This window comes from Xenopus laevis, chromosome 1S (assembly GCF_017654675.1).
Source record: "Xenopus laevis strain J_2021 chromosome 1S, Xenopus_laevis_v10.1, whole genome shotgun sequence".
NCBI lineage: Eukaryota > Metazoa > Chordata > Amphibia > Anura > Pipidae > Xenopus > Xenopus laevis.
The window spans coordinates 115,773,674-115,792,693 of NC_054372.1; the positions used below are offsets into that span (position 1 = coordinate 115,773,674).

The 19,020-nt window shown below is 36.7% G+C and overlaps 1 protein-coding gene across 50 annotated transcripts in view; it reads left to right on the forward strand.

Annotated features, from left to right (window-relative positions):
• ptprd.S (protein tyrosine phosphatase receptor type D S homeolog) overlaps positions 1-19,020 on the forward strand; it is a 998,444-nt gene that overhangs the window by 919,223 nt on the left and 60,201 nt on the right. For 29 of the 50 annotated variants that reach the window (XM_041574091.1, XM_041574084.1, XM_041574101.1 and 26 more), the window contains 6 exons: positions 1,852-2,439; positions 2,818-2,918; positions 4,714-4,973; positions 6,005-6,095; positions 15,298-15,507; positions 18,762-18,922. In XM_041574091.1, coding sequence (XP_041430025.1) covers positions 1,852-2,439; positions 2,818-2,918; positions 4,714-4,973; positions 6,005-6,095; positions 15,298-15,507; positions 18,762-18,922 — 1,411 coding nt within the window. 50 annotated transcript variants of the gene reach the window in all.

Below are 19,020 nucleotides of genomic sequence, written 5' to 3' on the forward strand. Positions count from 1 at the left end.
CTCCCTACTTTCACATAAATTCTATATACCCATACCTATACTAACTATAGAGTTTAGTATCACAATAGCCTTTGATATTTTGTCTGTCCAAAAAATCATCCAAGCCATTCTTAAAGGCATTAACTGAATCAGCCATCACAACATCACCCGGCAGTGCATTCCACAACCTCACTGTCCTCACTGTGAAGAACCCCCTACGTTGCTTCAAATGAAAGTACTTTTCTTCTAGTCTAAAGGGGTGGCCTCTGGTACGGTGATCCTCTTTATGGGTAAAAAGGTCCCCTGCTATTTGTCTATAATGTCCTCTAATGTACTTGTAAAGTGTAATCATGTCCCCTCGCAAGCACCTTTTTTCCAGAGAAAACAACCCCAACTTTGACAGTCTCCCCCCATAATTTAAGTCTTCCATCCCTCTAACCAGTATAGTTGCACTTAGTCTCTGTACTCTCTCCAGCTCATTTATATCCCTCTTAAGGTCCAAAACTGCACTGCATACTCCAGATGAGGCCTTACCAGGGACCTATAAAGAGGCATAATTATGTTTTCATCCCTTGAGCTAATGCCCTTTTTTTATGCAAGACAGAACTTAAGTTGCTGTAGTCAGTGTCGGACTGGGATGCCTGGGGCCCACCAGAAAACCTTTGGCCACAGGCCCACTCTCACTTTCACTTTCTTTATTCTTTTAATCAATTTTCCTCAAATATTATCATCAGTCTCTACCTTAATTTCTTCTCTTTATTTTTATATAGAAATGGGGCAACTGCTGTTTTATAGGCATACATGGAAAATAGTTGGGTGAGTAGAAGAGCCCACTGACATTTGGGCCCACTGGGAGTTTTCCTGGTATCCTGGTGGGCCAGTCTGACACTGGCTCTAGTAGCCACAGACAGAATGACACTTCCCAGCATACACTAAAAGGGGTATCCTATATTAGCACCGCACAAATCCATGTGTAACAGGATAAATCTGTGCAAGTCAAACAACTCTATTTATTTAATGTTTTCCATGTATGATTTTTAATACATTTGCCTATTAATATTTACCTCCACACTCCTGATACATAGATCCACTAGTGCAGGAGCCATTTACCTATTATAAAAAGTGATGGCAGGAAGGGCATTAACTTTGAGAACCAGCTAATGTCTGAATAAAACCTTAGCTTGTTGGCTGCAGTGTGCATGAGTCCCTGGTGTAAACTGGGGGAATGTCTGATCTCTCAGTGGACTTTGAACTCTTACTCATGCCAAAATAAAGTCTTATCTTTGCTGTAGCTTAACGCAAATTGGATAAATTTGCCCAGTTTGCTCTTTTTTAGCCCAGATACATTCAAAATAGCATATTATTCCCGTCTTAGCATTTTAAGCTGAATCTAGAATACTTTCATAAACCTTTCTGAGAATAATGGCTCAGAACAGGTCTTTTACATTTGTGCCATAATTATAGTAATAGACATTTATGATACAGCCACCTTGCCATTTTCTCTATAATCTCCAAACATAATACTTGTGCATACATTCATCTTATCCTCAGAATTCTAGCCAATTGTTATTGTGAATGGGGACAATTGTCTTTTAGCCATAGGCCCTAATTTTAAGCTTTTTAATTTGTTAAGTTAATCAATAGTTAATGCAGCCTGCAAGTCTGTCTGACATAAATCTGCTATTTACAAAGGAAAGTTCTGTTTTAAGTTAATTCCACTGAGAAAGACCCAACAGGTTGCAAAAGTACACCATTTACTAGAAAAAAAAGGAGCACAATTAAAGCTTATTTATACGTTAACATAATGACATCTTCCACCCATACCCTTGTAAAGATTTAAAGCTAATCCTATTTATATATATTATTTTTCAGTTCCTGGTAAACCTCGACTTGTCATTAGCCACACTCAGATGAATACTGCTCTTATTCAGTGGTATCCTCCTGTTGAAACATTTGGACCAGTCATTGGTTACCGCTTAAAATTTGGCCGCAAGGATTTGGACATGCTTACAACTTTTGAATTTTTTGAAAAAGAAGAGCATTTCACCGCCACAGACATTCACAAAGGCGCTTTATACATCTTTAAATTGTCAGCCAGAAACAAAGTGGGCTATGGGGAAGAAATTGTAAAAGAACTTTCTATTCCAGAGGAACCGCCAAGTGGATTCCCTCAAAGCATTCACTGTGATAGCACTTCTTCAACATCAGTACTGATAACCTGGCAACATCCAAACCTAGAAGAAAGAAATGGCCTCCTCACAAAATATACCCTAATGTACAGAGATATCAATCTTCCACATTATCCAATTGAAGTACCCATTGTTCCTGCTGATACGACTGTGACTCTTACTGGGTTAAAACCTGATACCACATATGATGTAAAATTACGTGCACATACAAGCAAAGGTCCTGGTCCCTTTAGTCCAAGTGTCCAGTTCAGGACACTGCCAGTTGATCAAGGTAGGATTTGTCTGCATAAGACTTTCTCCTTAGAGGATTATCTTTCTTTGGATATCAGTTTATTGGAAGCAGTTACTAATCCTGATGGTACTGCTCATATTAATAGGGTCTACAAAACCAGAAGGTAAAGTAAAAGTTAATATGTTTTGGTTACATTAGTCTACAGTTGACCATTGGCTGGTTATCTCCTACATAATGTTTTCAGGTAAGAACAAAAGAGCTGGCATAACAGAGAGCCTAATGAGTTGTCATACCATTTTACCCCCTTCAGCAAAGTATATCAACATTTCTAATCAATAAAATTGAGTCATTTGAGGTACAGTTCTTAAGGGCACTATGTATAAAGGGTAGTTTAAATACATTTGCTTACTTTTCCAGCAGTGTTCGCAAAAAATTTTCATGTGAAAGCTGTGATGAAAACATCAGTTTTGCTGTCATGGGAAATTCCAGAGAATTACAATTCTGCTCTGCCTTTCAAAGTAAGTTGATGTCTTCCAACGTGGAATCTATCTACTAGAGTTGGACTTATCTTTATTTTACATGCATGGTTTCAGACACGTCATGATTCTCCTCTCTTAGAGTGCAACTCGATTACTTTTCGAGTAAAGGCTCTGTATTTTTAAGTTGGGTGTACAAATTGTTTTGTTTGGTATAATGCAAAGAAGAAGATTGCTATTACTTTGGCCTAGTTTTTCACCTGTCTGGAGCATATACAGAGATAGAAGGCCCACATAGCCAAAGAATTATGAAGATATTGGTAGACACGAACGGTGTTGTAGAGAGTTAGTGGTAAAAGTGCTACTGAAAGGAATATTTTTCTGTCCCTTTCTATCATGTGCACTTTTAACCTTAAAACAGTGTAGCGGAAAGGAACTGAAAGAGGCAAATGAATACTGTTTTAGCTGATATTACATTTTCATATACATTTCATATACATTTTAATAATTAATCATTAATAAATGATACCAGCATGGTGGCACATGCACAGTTGGAGCAATTTTCTGTTTCGCGACCACTGCGCATGCACCGAAACTCACAAAAATTGCCGAAGTGCCGGTCTCATTCCAAAGATTACAGAAGCGACTGAAGATGGCGTACATGAAATCTGATGCCTGAATCTGCACCGAAGGCTAAGTAAAACATTAGTGGCATTTGCCCAGGATAACACTTAGGCCGCGCAGAGGACCGAGGGGGAGTCTATGTAGGGTAGGGGTTTTTGAACTTTAGGGTTTAGTTCTCCTTTAAGGATGGTGCTGAATTTTAAAGTTGATCAGTTTCAGACAACAAACGATGAATTGCTGCAATGATATGCTTTCAGGCTGAACCCACACACACATATACGCTATTTCATATGTCAGGGCCAAGAACAGGGGTGTAGATGACAAATACTTTGCTTATGTTGCAATTTGTTGGAAACAACATACATGCACCTTATCAGATTGGGACTGGACTGCAGTGATAGTTTAAAGCTTTACTATTGAAAATGTTCTGCAGTATATGAAGTCATTGGAAACACACAATCCATCCTCCCACTATCACAAAATGTTCTCACCATGGAAAAAGTAACTTGAATTATGTTATTAATTTGAGTCTCGCTGCCCATTACTTATTGATATATTTCTGCTATATTCTTTGCAGATCTAGGAAGGGAAGGGATATTAGCACTGACGGGTCAGAGTTTTCCATTTCCTTCTGTACTGAAGCTTTACAAAATATTAATCGATTCTTTTTTGGTAGCAGAAACTTACTAAAACGTACTGGATTTGTGTACTGCAAGTGATACCTAATTATAATTAATAGTATCTGCTGCTGGCACAGGCAGTTAATTGCATAATAATTCTTACAATAAATATCATGTATGTACAATATGACTCACAGGACAATCCCTTGTACACTGCAATGTTTATTTAGTGCATTTGAGTTTGTTTTACACACATAGAGATCAAAGTAGATGCTAAACATTTTATTAACTCAAATGTGTGCAAATATACAGTGATCTAGTACATAAAATGCTGAATTTTGTTTTACTCTGTACTGGATCTCCACCATGCTGAGCATGTGTCATCATGGTGGACTGTATTTACAAGTAGGGGATCCATCACTAGGAGGGTTTATATGGCATTTCAAATGTAATTTTTTTAGACACAATTTCCTAACAAATCCTAAATGTACACATACAAGCTATGTAATTATATTGTGCTGAAAGCCACAGGTAGTACTAAAGACTGACTCAACACATGCAGTCCCTCATTGCAGTTTGCTTTGTTTCCTAAGATACTTTACGATGATGGCAAAATGGCAGTTGAAGTTGATGGACGGGCAACACAGAAGCTTATCACTAATTTAAAACCTGAGACTTCGTACTCTTTCGTCCTCACTAACCGAGGCAACAGTGCAGGAGGTCTACAGCATAGAGTGGCAGCAAAGACAGCTCCAGATGTTTTGAAAACGAAACCTGTATTTATTGGGAAAACCAACTCTGATGGAATGATTACAGTCGAGCTTCCTGAAGTCCTAGTGAATGACAAAATCAAGTAAAGCATTCTTGTATTTTTTCTAACAAAAAAAAAAATTTGAGTTGGTGTTGATGTACTCTTAAATAGGCTTGGGCAAATATTTTTTTTGACGCACGATGCCATACAAGTCTATGGGCATCATTTTCGCGGCGAAACATTGAGAAAAAATTTGCCCATCCCTACTCTTAAATTGATCTTAAATTCAAATGAAAGTGCTGGAGCAAAGTTGCACCCCTTTGACCATGATTCACTAAGGACTTGCTTTGTGCTGGATTGAGTCTAGTGCTCAGTGGTGCAAGAGACCCCTGTACTCAACTTTAATGTAAATATTCATTGACCACCCACATGCAGGCCCCATCTATGGCAAGTGTAATTTGCTCCTGTCAGCTTGCTTGTGCATCTTACTTGGAATGACTTGTGCCTGACAGCACTAGGCACTATGCAGAACAGGGTACATTGTGAACAAAAGTCACAGCTATTTGCAAATACTTTTTTACTTTGCATCTTGTTCCCTATTGTACAAAAGCCTTCAAAACGCTACTATCAAATACGGTGGACAGGTTTGCATACATAAGTATATATATATATAAGACATATCTGACACAAAGGGGATTGGTTTCTTATTGTTTGTGGTTATATTAAACATAATATATTATTACTGAATAGATTCCTGAAAATAAGCGGTTATACAATGATTTTGAAGCTTCCAAATTCCAAATTCCAACAACTAATGGATCTGCCTATGTGTCACTATGAAATATTGTTCCTTGTTCTACTGGATGCCATTTAAAGGGTACCTTAGTGGAAGAAATATCACAGATTAATTTCAACAGATGATAATAAAGAGAACATGCAAATTCAATGAATTGAGACAGACAAATCATCTGTATAATTTATCAAATGTGCAATTCAGCAAGACATTTGTAATGGTGCTTCTTTTTTTGGCTCTCCTTGCTTCTTTATAAAGTTGTTAGGGCTACATTGCACTTTATTCTACCCCACCACCACCAACGCATACATTTAAATATTTACTCATTTTTATTTTGCAGAGGCTATTATATTGTCATTGTTCCTTTGAAGAAATCTCGTGGAAAGTTTATCAAGCCTTGGGAAAGCCCAGATGAAATGGAATTTGATGAAGTAAGAAAAATATGAAGATACATTTTAGAAACATATTTTAAGACCAGGGTTCTTTGGTTCTCTTCGGTTTTCCCAGTTTGTCCAGATCAGGGCTTCACCAATTGCTCATAGTTATGAATTGCTTGAATTGCTTCATATTATTCTCTCTTGTATCAACTTTGTTCCATCATCCACACTCTACAGTGAGGATATATTTTTAGAGAAGCAGATTTTAAAGGTAGAGGTTTTTCTGTACCATCCATGCTTATTTACTATTGTAATACTATTTTTAAATGCGGTGCTGGACTCTATATCACCTTTAGACAGAATTTTTTTACTTAAACATAGGCCTTACAGGTTATAACGCCCCTGCAACCTCCATTAGAGTATGGATTACAAGTGACTCTCTCAGGCTTGGCCTATTCAGTATAGGTGGTGGAAGGGTTATCCATTCTATTTACACAAGCACAGGTAAATCTCTTATTAACTTGGGCACCAGTGGTTCTGAAACCACTAATAACCCCTAATCTGTCCTGATGACACTAAGTATACTAACACTTCTGCTCTCCTGGTTGGAGCTTCAGGCTGCTTGCTAACTACCCTGAGCTAGACTCTCACTCCTAGAATGAGCTATTACAAGGTCTATCCTCACTGTAGCTTTTCCTAGTGAGATCTACCTCAGGCTCTTCAGCACCATTCAACTCTTCCAGCAAGTGGGGTCCAAATAGCAAGAACCACGTGATGAATCCCCTTTTAAACGAATTCAACTCTGTAGATAGATAGATGATGATAGATAGATAGATAGATAGATAGATAGATAGATAGATAGATAGATAGATAGATAGATAGATAGATTTGTATTTTACTTTTCCCATTTTCTGTAGCTTTAGTACAACAAGAAAAATCATATTCCTCTTGTGTAGGTCCTTAAGTTTGTAAGCTGCATTGTGTACTTGGAAACACATAGGATTGTGGGTTGGATCATTTCTGTTTTTAATTTATGCACATTGTCAGTTTGAATCACAATCAGGACATATAATTTGTGTCCTGAGCCTGCAGGGACAGAATATCTAATTACTTAAATTAAAGCACGCAAACTGCCTGATCTTCTCTCTTTGTAATAAATATTTTATTCTTTGCTCATTGCAAAGCAAGAAGTGAAAGTTCAAAGAGGTGAAACCATTATACAGCAATGGCTTAATCTCTATGGATATGAACTCTATTACAGGTCGGGTTCATTAGTAGTATTTGCTAAATCTGAAACAAATGCTAAATTGCAATTTGCAGTGCAGTTTAACTCTTGACCTGTACCTTTTGGTTCCCTTAGCTTCTTCTAAACACTGCTGGTAAAGAAATAATTGTGTCGTTGTTTGAGCCATTCTGTCAATTAATGAAGGCCGCTTCATGATGAAAATGAGAAATGAAATCACATATTGATGCACAATTACTGCCACATGCATACGTTTCTGCATAGCCCTGAGCTTAATGTCACACAAACTCTAATGATACATTGGGGGCTGCAGTGACGATACTCTTCAACCTGGTGCTATTGACCAGGAACAGGTATGGTATCCATTATGCGGAAACCAGTTATCCAGAAAGCTTGAAATTTTGAAATATTATTTCCAGTTTTTCTGTAAAAATAAATAGTGTACTTGATCCTAACTAAGATTTAATTAAACCTTATTGGTATTGGTATTTAAATTATTTGTTAGTAGACTTCAGTTATGGAGATCCAAATTACGGGCCCCTTATCCAAAAAAAAATGTAGGTCCCAAGCATTCTGGATAAGAGTTTCAATACCTGTATAACAAGACAGGGACTTCTCAATTGAGCACATAACATTTTAGGTTCTATGGTAACCAACCAAGATCTATAATTGTATTAGGATGATCTGCCCCATGAAGTGCACATACATATGAACATGTTAGGTATCAAAGTGAAAAACGCAAGAACAAAAAGTTTAACTTTAACCTTCAAAGTAGAAAATTGCATTTCAGATGATTAAAGAAGAAATGACATTGAACTTTTGGTAAAAATTACACTGTAAAAGTAGGCAAAACTAATTCTTATAACAAAGGGCCATTTTAATCATCCTGTACTTTGTGGTGCATGAATGTGTGTAATAGTTTGATAAAGAACATTTATTAATTCAGAAGTTTTGGGTCAGATTGGGTTGCTTCCCACTTTGTACCAATATAATTGAGAGTTGAGGCCTCATTGTAGAATTAATGGTGGAGGAAATAAGATATGCATCGACTGGAAAATGAAAATTATTTCCGCTTAAAGAGGGGAAAAAAAGCTACCGCCCTTGATATATCTCCTAGAATGGCATTCAGCTCTTATCATTTTTTTGTGAAAAAATAGTGGATTCTTTCTACATTTAATATTTTCCTGGTCATCTGCACCAGTTGATGCTATTGATAATGCTAAAATAGAAATAAAAACCAAAAGAGGACAGATAGTGGTAACGATGTGTAATATTTATTCCTATTTACAAAACAGGACACTAATGGGTGCAGTTAATTTGTTATTATTTTTCTTAATTACGTTATATAAAGCTGAGAACCAGCACAGAAAATGTTTAACAGTTCAGGTTGCCCCTACCAAAGGAGTCACTTTTAACAAAGCCAAATAAAATACCAGTATGTTATTTAATTTGTAGGACAGGTCCACAGGATATCAGCATTCTTTATTTAAATAGCACATGCCATATACTGCAGCACTGTACAGAGATTCTACATCATGTAAAGTACTTATCATGTTCACACACACTATGTTCATTTATTAGGAGGATGTTAACCTGCGTGAATGTTTTTGGAGTGTGGGCGGAAAATGAATCACCAGTAGGAAACTCACACAGCAGAGAACCTAAAAAACTCCTTTCAGATGATGCCCTGGCTGGATTCAAACTTAGAACCCAATTGCACCTCATTGCGGCCCATGATGTGTGTTATGTATAATCTCTGTAAAGCATTGCAGAATATATCAGCATTATATACTTCCAGCAATTCTCTACTCAAGTTTGTTTTTATGACTATAACAGTGCCTATTTATTTGTCATCTAACATTTTCCTGTCTTTGACATTTTGTTTTCCCCTTTGTATTAATCCTTAACACACCAGCAGTCAGACTGTTTATAACATCCATCACCCTTGCCATTAAGAAAAAAATTGAACTGTAAAAGAAGGTTTAACTCAGATAACCTCAAAAGTTATTATTCTGAACTTGTTAGATTTCACTGCTTAGTTTGAGCTAGATGTATGGGGTATGTTATACTGAATGATTTTTGTCTTTGGTTTTCTGGATAAGTGTCCTTTAATTTGGAGCATCATGGTTTATAGTAAATATAAGACAACCCAACAGAATTGTTTGCCATCAAAAAAGGACTTATTCTAGCCAAGTTAACATCAAGTATAAGGGGATATAGTGAGAATGACTAAAAAATGGTTTAAATATTTAATTTAATTTCATAGAATATTTTTAGTATTTCCTGGTACACTTGGGCTTTTCTACTTCTAAATCACCTGGAAATGAGTCAATGAGTCAGTGTTCCTTTGTTCTATAATATCACAGCATTGAAGCCTAAAGATTTCTTTACATAAGAAAAAAGGAGAAAAAGTAAATAATAATAGAATTGTTGTTGCTAGTCATTCAAGGTAAGGATGACTGATCATGCCTTATTTTTAGGCTAAGCCAAGAAACCATTAGGGTTAGGAAGAGCCCTCAGTAGTGCAAGGCATACAATGCAAAGCCTTCTCAAATCAGAAGGTATTCACATGTCTCATGCTACACACATAGCAATCCCATACCTCCCAACTGTCCCGTTTTTCAGGGGACAGTCCCCATTTTGGCAGCTTAACCTGCAGTCCCTGAAATGTCCCGACTTTCTCTTTGATCTCCTCCACTGAACAGCCAGAAAAAGATGCAACATTTCTGAAACTTAATTGGCTTTTGGCAGAGAGCCCAGAATATGTGGCAGATGCACTTCAATATAGTTGTAACAATTTAAGATAAGCAGATAAGCAATTGTAACTAATTAAGATAAACAGGTCTCTTGGGGAAACTGTGACTTGCAGCTTAAAGGGCAATTCACCTTCAATAGCAAAACTGTTATACCACATAGAAACCACAAAAATGTGTTCAAACTTTCATAACCTGCCATATTTTGTAACATTGTAATTAGGGGGTGTGCCAACAAAAAGTGTCATGGTCAGCCATTTCAGTACAGCAAAAGTTTTTGTCCCTCTTTCCATTTCCAAAATGTTGAGAGGTATTTACTGCCTAAAAACCAAAAATGAAAGGCTTTAAACCTGACTTATTGGGGGGAGATGTCACTGAGGCTAACTATGCATCCAGGACCACTGGTTGAATCCTATGGATAAAGCTTAATGTAACACTTAAAGCTTAAAATAAAATGTATAAGTAAAAAATCCATCCCCACTCTCCAATAATACTGCTATCCTGGACAAAGTTAATTATCTTCAATATTTAATATAAATAATGCAATAAACTCTCACTTCTGGCTGCACATTGTATTTTAAAAAGGATGTGGCAAGATGCACTTATGTTTATGCTCCAATGTCCTGCTGGGTTTTCTATGGGGTGTCTGGGTTTTCTATGGTCCTTGACAGATTTATAGCTGACCTGTCTGCTGACTTCATTGCTTGGAGCTCTTAGAGAAATAAATAATGTGGAGGAGATACTAGTTACACACTCTCACCTCAAACCCAAATGTGTCAGGAATGCAAAAAGGAGGGAGAAGGGAGGCTGAAAATCATTTGTAAAGCGGGGCAAGTAACTTCCGGTTTTAAAAAGAAGTTGACTAGCAGGACATTGGAGCGCACACGTAAGTGTAGGTCGCCACATCACCTTTTTAAAACGGAAGTGAGACTTTATTGCATTATTTATGCATTAAAATATTAAAGATAGTGGTTACTTGACCATTAATAATTTTCTGGCATGTCAAAAGCCAGCATGTTACCACTGGTAATAGGATATACACCCCTCCATAACTAGAACACTTGGGTACATCTTTTTTTTTTTTTTTTTAGATCATTATGGACCAATCAATGTTTTCAGATCCATAATCATTACAGATGGATTCAGAAAGATTCATTCTGAACTGATCTAATAATGAATGACCCTGCAGATTACCAGACAAGTTTTGATATAGCTGTCTGTAAATTTTAAACATCTATTCTTAGAGTTTCCCACCAGATAATCGCCAAGCCCTCTACTAATTAAAATTTAATTTCTGTTGCATCTACGCTAATTGCCAGACAGAACTTTCTGCTTTGAGCATTTTACACATCAAGGTGGTTATTTACTAAACTCCGATTTTTTCTGGTCAGAGTTTTAAAGGGGAAAAACACAATTTTTTAGTAGAAAGAAAACCTCAAATTTTCTGTGATTCATTAAACCCCAATGCTGTTAAAAGTCCAAATATAAAAGTACTCCAACTCAGACCTGCCGAGGTCATGTAGAAGTCAATGGCAGATGTCCCGTTTACAAATTGGAAGATATAGTATCATGATCTCCACTGGGTTTTGTACAATAATCTAAATAATTTGTGGTTTTCAAGGTCGCTGAAACAAGCGGATCTTTCCCGTGAGATGCCCATCAAAAGCATAAAAATGCATAAAGCTTAAATTTTCCCTTGTATGGCGACCTTTATAAATCTGCTGTTTTAGGGGGTTTTGATCAGAGAGAGGGTGAGAGTCAGTGCTATCTAATCCTTTCAACATATCCAAACATTTGTTAGGACAAAACAGGAAACTTTCGGTCAATCTAATACCCTGGAGCCTTTACATTCCATAGGAAAGGAATGTGGTGGGAACATACCTCCTCTCAAACACCTGTCCGAATGCCAGCTCACAGTCCATTTTTGCAGTTGAAGAACATTAAATGAAGCATTCACCAAAAACAACATTCTGATAATTTAATTTGCTTTGTTGTGCTCTTTTTGAATGTTGAAGAGGTCATACAATATTGTGCAATAATATTATCATAGGATTAAGTCCCAGAAAATCAGCGATTTTGCTACAAAAGCAGATTACTCCATTAACCTTTCTTTAATGTTGTTATGTTCTGTCATGTTAAATAAAACAAAAGTATATTGAAGGAGTATTGTAGAGTGTTATCCATTAGAAGAAATGGAAATAAGTTGAATTAATGTAAAACCCCTTAGTGGCTAACAGAATAGATTTTAACTATAAGCTTTTTAAACTTGTTTATTCTTCAACATTTAAAAATTCTTCAACATTTAGGGGCCGATTCATCAAGAGTCGAATATCGAGGGTTAATTAACCCTCGATATTCGACTAGGAACTAAAATCCTTCGACTTCGAATATCGAAGTCGAAGGATTTAGCGCAAATGCTGCGATCGAACGATCGAAGGATTATTCCTTCGATCGAACGATTAAATACTTCGAATCGAACGATTCGAAGGATTTTAATACAATGATCGAAGGAATATCCTTCGATCAAAAAAACTTAGGCAAGCCTATGGGGACCTTCCCCATAGGCTAACATTGACTTCGGTAGCTTTTAGCTGCCGAAGTAGGGGGTCAAAGTTTTTTTTAAACAGACAGTACTTCGACTATCGAATGGTCGATAGTCGAACGATTTTTAGTTTGAATCGTTCGATTCGTAGTCGTAGGTCGAAGTAGCCCATTCGATGGTCGAATTAGCCCAAAAAACACTTTGAAATTCGAAGTTTTTTTACTTCGAATCCTTCACTCGAGCTTCATGGATCGGCCCCTTAAAAATCGTCAACATTTAAAATCTTCAAGATTTAAAAATCAACACGGCACATGATGAAATCGTCGCTAAGCCAATAATCCCAATAATTTAAATCTTATGTATTTCAGTGGTATAATAGTTATATAAAATAGAGAATAATAAATATAATATAATATAATAAATATATTTATTATATATATTTATTATTCTCTATTTTATATAACTATTACACCACCGAAATACATAAGATGTAAATCGAATATAATAAATATATTTATTATAATATTATTTATTATAATATATATTTATTATATTTATATATATTGTGGAACTACAACTTTAATAGTAATTACTATGTAAGTAGAGACCTCGATTCTGGGATGGCAGTGGATGTGATTTACTTAGACTTTGCTAAAGCATTTGATACAGTGCCACACAGAAGGTTACTGGTTAAATTAAGGAATGTTGGCCTGGAACATATTATTTGTACCTGGATAGAGAACTGGCTAAAAGATAGACTGCAAAGAGTGGTGGTAAATGGAACATTTTCTAATTGGACCAGTGTTGTTAGTGGAGTACCGCAGGGGTCTGTACTAGGTCCATTGCTTTTCAACTTGTTTATTAATGACCTGGATGTGGGCATTGAAAGTACTGTTTCTATTTTTGCAGATGATACTAAATTGTGCAGAACTATAGGTTCCATGCAGGATGCTGCCACTTTGCAGAGTGCTTTGTCTAAACTGGAAAACTGGGCAGCAAACTGGAAAATGAGGTTCAATGTTGATAAATGCAAGGTCATGCACTTTGGCAAAAATAATATAAATGCAAGTTATACACTAAATGGCAATGTGTTGGGAGTTTCCTTAAATGAAAAGGATCTAGGGGTCTTTGTAGATAACACGTTGTCTAATTCTGGGCAGTGTCATTCTGTGGCTACTAAAGCAAATAAAGTTCTGTCTTGCATAAAAAGGGCATTAACTCAAGGGATGAAAACATAATTATGCCTCTTTATAGGTCCCTGGTAAGGCCTCATCTGGAGTATGCAGTTCAGTTTTGGACTCCAGTCCTTAAGAGGGATATAAATGAGCTGGAGAGAGTGCAGAGACGTGCAACTAAATTGGTTAGAGGGACGGAAGACTTAAATTATGAGGGTAGACTGTCAAGGTTGGGGTTGTTTTCTCTGGAAAAAAGGCGATTGCGAGGGGACATGATTACACTTTACAAGTACATTAGAGGACATTATAGACAAATGGCAGGGGACCTTTTTACCCATAAAGTGGATCACCGTACCAGAGGCCACCCCTTTAGACTAGAAGAAAAGAACTTTCATTTGAAGCAACGTAGGGGGTTCTTCACAGTCAGGACAGTGAGGTTGTGGAATGCACTGCCGGGTGATGTTGTGATGGCTGATTCAGTTAATGCCTTTAAGAATGGCTTGGATGATTTTTAGGACAGACATAATATCAAAGGCTATTGTGATACTAAACTCTATAGTTAGTATAGGTATGGGTATATAGAATTTTAATTAAAAGTAGGGAGGGGTGTGTATATGGATGCTGGGTTTTCATTTGGAGGGGTTGAACTTGATGGACTTTGTCTTTTTTCAAACCAATTTAACTATGTAACTATGTAACTATGTAACTACACTTTGGGGCAAATTTACCTAAATTCGAATATCGAGGGTTAATTAACCCTTGATATTCGACTGTCGAAGTTAAATCCTTTGACTTCGAATATCAAAGTCAAAGGATTTAGCGATATTCGTTCGAATTGGAATTGTTCGATTTGAAGGATTTTAATCCATCGACTGAACGCATTTTGTTCGACCAAAAAAAGCTAGCAAAGCCTATGGGAACTTTCCCCATAGGCTAACATTGACTTCGGTAGCTTTTAGGTGGCAAACTAGGGGGTCAAAGTTTTTTCTTAAACAGACAGCACTTCGACTATCAAATGGTCAAATAGTCGTTCAATTCGAAGTCGAAGGTCGAAGTAGCCCATTCAATGGTCGAAGTAGCCAAAAAAAACATTCGAAATTCGAAGATTTTTTTCTCTATTCCTTCACTCGAGCTAAGTAAATGGGCCCCTTCATATTTTCTATTTTTCCCTTTTTTCAATAAATTTTTTCCCCTAAACTTTCATTAGCGCTGACCTCTTTGAAATATATCCCAATTGGTTTTACAATTTTGTATCTTTTACAGGTTTTGAATAATATAGGGTTTATTAGCTTGCATACAACCATTTTTCCTGCTGCAAACAACCAAGTCATGTTCTTTGTAAGATTGCTGATATATGCTGCAATCAACCAAGAAATGCAGTCTGACTCCAAGCAGATAAAAATGTTAAGCTGAGCAACTGTTACTGTGCCAGTTCCGCTTTAGCAAGGCATGTGAATCTATGACTGGTTGTATGCACTTATCAAATATAAATGTATCTTTAAGGTGCCCTGTTTTTACTGTTTTGTCGCATTATTTCTTCTAGTTACTGAAGGACATTTCACGCAAGCGGAGGAGTCTTCGATTTAGAAGAGAAGCTGAGCAGAAACCATACATTGCTGCTCACTTTGATCTTCTTCCAACAGAGTTCACATTGGGAGATCAAAAACAGTATGGTGGATTTGAGAACAAGCAACTTCAAAATGGACAAGAATATGTGTTCTTTGTACTAGCAGTAATAGAGCACTCGGAATCGGTATGTAAGCTGTACTCATTGGGGTCACAACTGAAAGATTCTTTTGATACCATGCTTCATTGATTTCTTGCAAAGACACAGAAATATCGGTGCAAAGCTGAGTTATTTTCCCTTCAGGATTGAGACTATTTATAGCAGACTATACACATACGTAGTTGCAATATGATATGGCCATATGGCAATTTTTATCCTTAATTGATCATCCACCAATATAATTCCTTCCCTCAGGATGAACATGTGTAGTAGAACTACACATCCCAGTATACGCAAGCCCCCTGTTAGTCATGGTGTAGTAACAGATCAATTTATTTGCAAGATCACTTTTAAATTAACTTTTAGTAGGTTATAGATGGATCTGTGTTAACTGACATTTCACTTGGTCTTCATCTTTTTCCTGGAGGAAAGCAAAAATCCTGTCTGGTTGTCGGGGGGATTGCCTCCAGTAACCAAAACAACTGCCTGCTATGGTCATATTTTCTGATATTCTTCCTTCTTCAATTGTGATTTTCAAATGGTTGTTTGGTTGCATTTTTTTGCCTAATAAAAGAAAACATAATTATAAGCAGGTTTCCAATATACGTTCTTTACATATTTTCTATCGTTTTTATGTTATTTGTATATGTATTGCTATTGAAAGGAGAGTTTGTGTCTATTCTCTCTCCTGGTGGCTCAGACTGTTGAAACAATGTAATACAAGGCAGCTGATTAACATACTTGTCTTTGTTGGGGAAGTAAGGAGTTAAGCAAATGCTACTGTCAATAGCTATTGTTTTTTGTTAATTTGTATATTGGAAAGTTGCTTAGAATTGTGTTTTCTTTTATTAGGCAAATTTTAATTTTGGGGTTGACTTGCCCTTTAATATTAAGCCTGAGCACTTCAGAAAAATAAATAGAAACAAAAAAAAATACAAAATGAAGATGAACGAAGATTGCAAATTGTCTTCGAGAAGTGTTATCTACTTCATATCATATTCAAAGTTATTATGAAGGATAAGTACTCTTAAAAGCAGGGGCGTAATTACAGAGGAAGCAGACCCTGTGGCTGCAGGGGGGCCCAGGAGGGATAGGGGTCCCGACGAAGCCATAATTAATGAGCGATTTCAAAATATATTGGTAAAACAGGATAATCTCTCAATATAATGGGGGCCCTAAAATGAATTTGCTGTTGGGGCCCAGTATCATCTAGTTATGCCACTGCTTAAAAGGACTATAAATCAATTCCAATAAAACAGAAAGGAATAACCAGCACTGTTAATATATTACTAAGAGCCCTTGGCCCTCGGCGACGCAGGTCCAGAACCCTGGTCTTTAGCACTGGTTCAGACTGTGGTGTTTGAAAGTACTTGTGCGACTGGTCTGCTCTCCTTCTATGGCTGTGCTTTTCCATTGTGGTTGGGTAGAAGGGGAACACAAATTGAGACCCTTTCCTGGTGTGTTGGCGGTCAGGATAATCTGGGCTGTGAGAGAGCCCCTTTACATATGTCTGCTTAGAACGCCATGTTGGCCACAATCATACTACCTTTTAATTATTTCAGCTGTAATCGATTATGATTTGCAATTTCACTACTGGTCATGGTCAAATGAAAGTGGAACCAACTCTTTTACTGTTTGGCTGCAATGAGATTGATAACCTTTGCTTTCAGAGATCACTATGAAAGTACTGAGGCGTGAATTTCCCAGCAGAAATATATTTTTAGATGTCTCTGAAAAATGAAAAGTATTTTCTTTGGATAGAGAATATGAGAATAATGTTTTTTACGTACAGTAAAGTGAATCTGTATGTGGTCAATGTGTAAACAAATATTTTTGGAGATATTCTGTTCATCCCATTTCAATTTAACATGAGTATATAAATGCATATACTGTATAATATTATCATTATGATTATTATTCGGACTGACATATTCCACACCACTATATAGAAGAAAACATACAGATTGCCTGTATCATATCAATACCTGAAACATATGTATGTATTATATGAGAACTCTTACATAAGACATATAAGACAAAGCTTAAAGGGATACTGTCATGGAAAAACTTTTTTTTTTCCAAAAAATCAGTTAATAGTGCTGCTCCAGCAAAATGCTGCTCTGAAATAATTTTTTTTTAAAATTTTTATTTAATTTTGAGATTTAGCGTGGGGCTAGATATGATGTCTGTTTCCCAGGTGCCCCCAGTCGGGTGATTTGTGCTCTGATAAAATTCAGTCACTCTTTACTGCTACACTACAAATTGGAGTAATATCACCCCCCCCAGCAGGCCATCAGCAGCCTATCAACAGAACAATGGGAAGGTAAGCAGACAGCAGCTCCCTGACACCTCTGCTGATGGAATCAGCTGCCTGACCTATTCATGCCTCCATGGGCTAATAGCACTGCTGATTCTTTCCTCAATTATAGCAAGTGTGTGAACAGGCAAAACTACCTATACTGCTTACCAATAATTTGGTGTGGTTTCAGGAATTTCTCTGCCAGTAGGTTATTAGCCTCAATTCTTTTGTACAGTATAGGATATATAGATATGGATATTTGCCCCACCTAGTGGTAGACATGTGAATAGCACCCAAGCTGGAGAAACCCTGCTATGCAGGAATATGCTAACAGGAATTGGGTTGTACGGAAGTATGAGAAGGGAAGAAACTAAAGCTTCCTCAGAGCAGTTCTATTCTGCAGCGCTGCCTCCATGACAATATTATAGCTAAAACAAATATATTTGTTGGTTCAAGAATAACATTTTAAATGGTAGAGTGAATTATTTGCAATGTAAACAATGTAATTTAGAACTAAAAAGTAAACTATAAAAGTCCCCAGCATATTGTATAGGTTCTCCTTCAGATTCATCTTTATCAGTACCTGCCCTATTGGAACTTTCAATCTAAATCCCCAGCATATTCACACACACACACATGCAGACTAGGTTCAGTTTGATTTTTTTGAAAGAGGTTGAAATTGTACGTTCCCAAAATGCGAGAATGTCATTCATTAAAAAAAAAAAAGATAGTTTGATATATACAGGCAGCTGCATAGAACGATCATGAACAAATAAAATACAAGTAGAACAAACATGTTCTTGCATGAAAAGGCAATGGTCTTTGCAATTTAAAGCTTACCAAGGATGATGGCCTTTAATGGAGAACTAAAGGCTAACAAATTAAATATACAGAATGTTCTTCCCTAAGCACTTGGCAATTTGCTTTTTTAAATGATTGTTTGTTGACATTAGTATATATTATACATATTTTATTTTTACAGGCAATGTTTGCAACAAGCCCATACTCTGACCCAGTTGTCTCAATGGAAATTGACCCTCAGCCAATGACAGATGAAGAAGAGGGTTTAATATGGGTTGTTGGACCAGTCCTTGCAGTGGTATTTATCATCTGCATTGTCATTGCTATCCTTCTTTATAAGAGGTAAGCTTTACAGCGAACACATTTTTCAAAAAAACGGTTTTTGTCACTACTTGTAAACAGGGGACATCCTGTGATAGACAGGAAGCAACTCCTCAGGC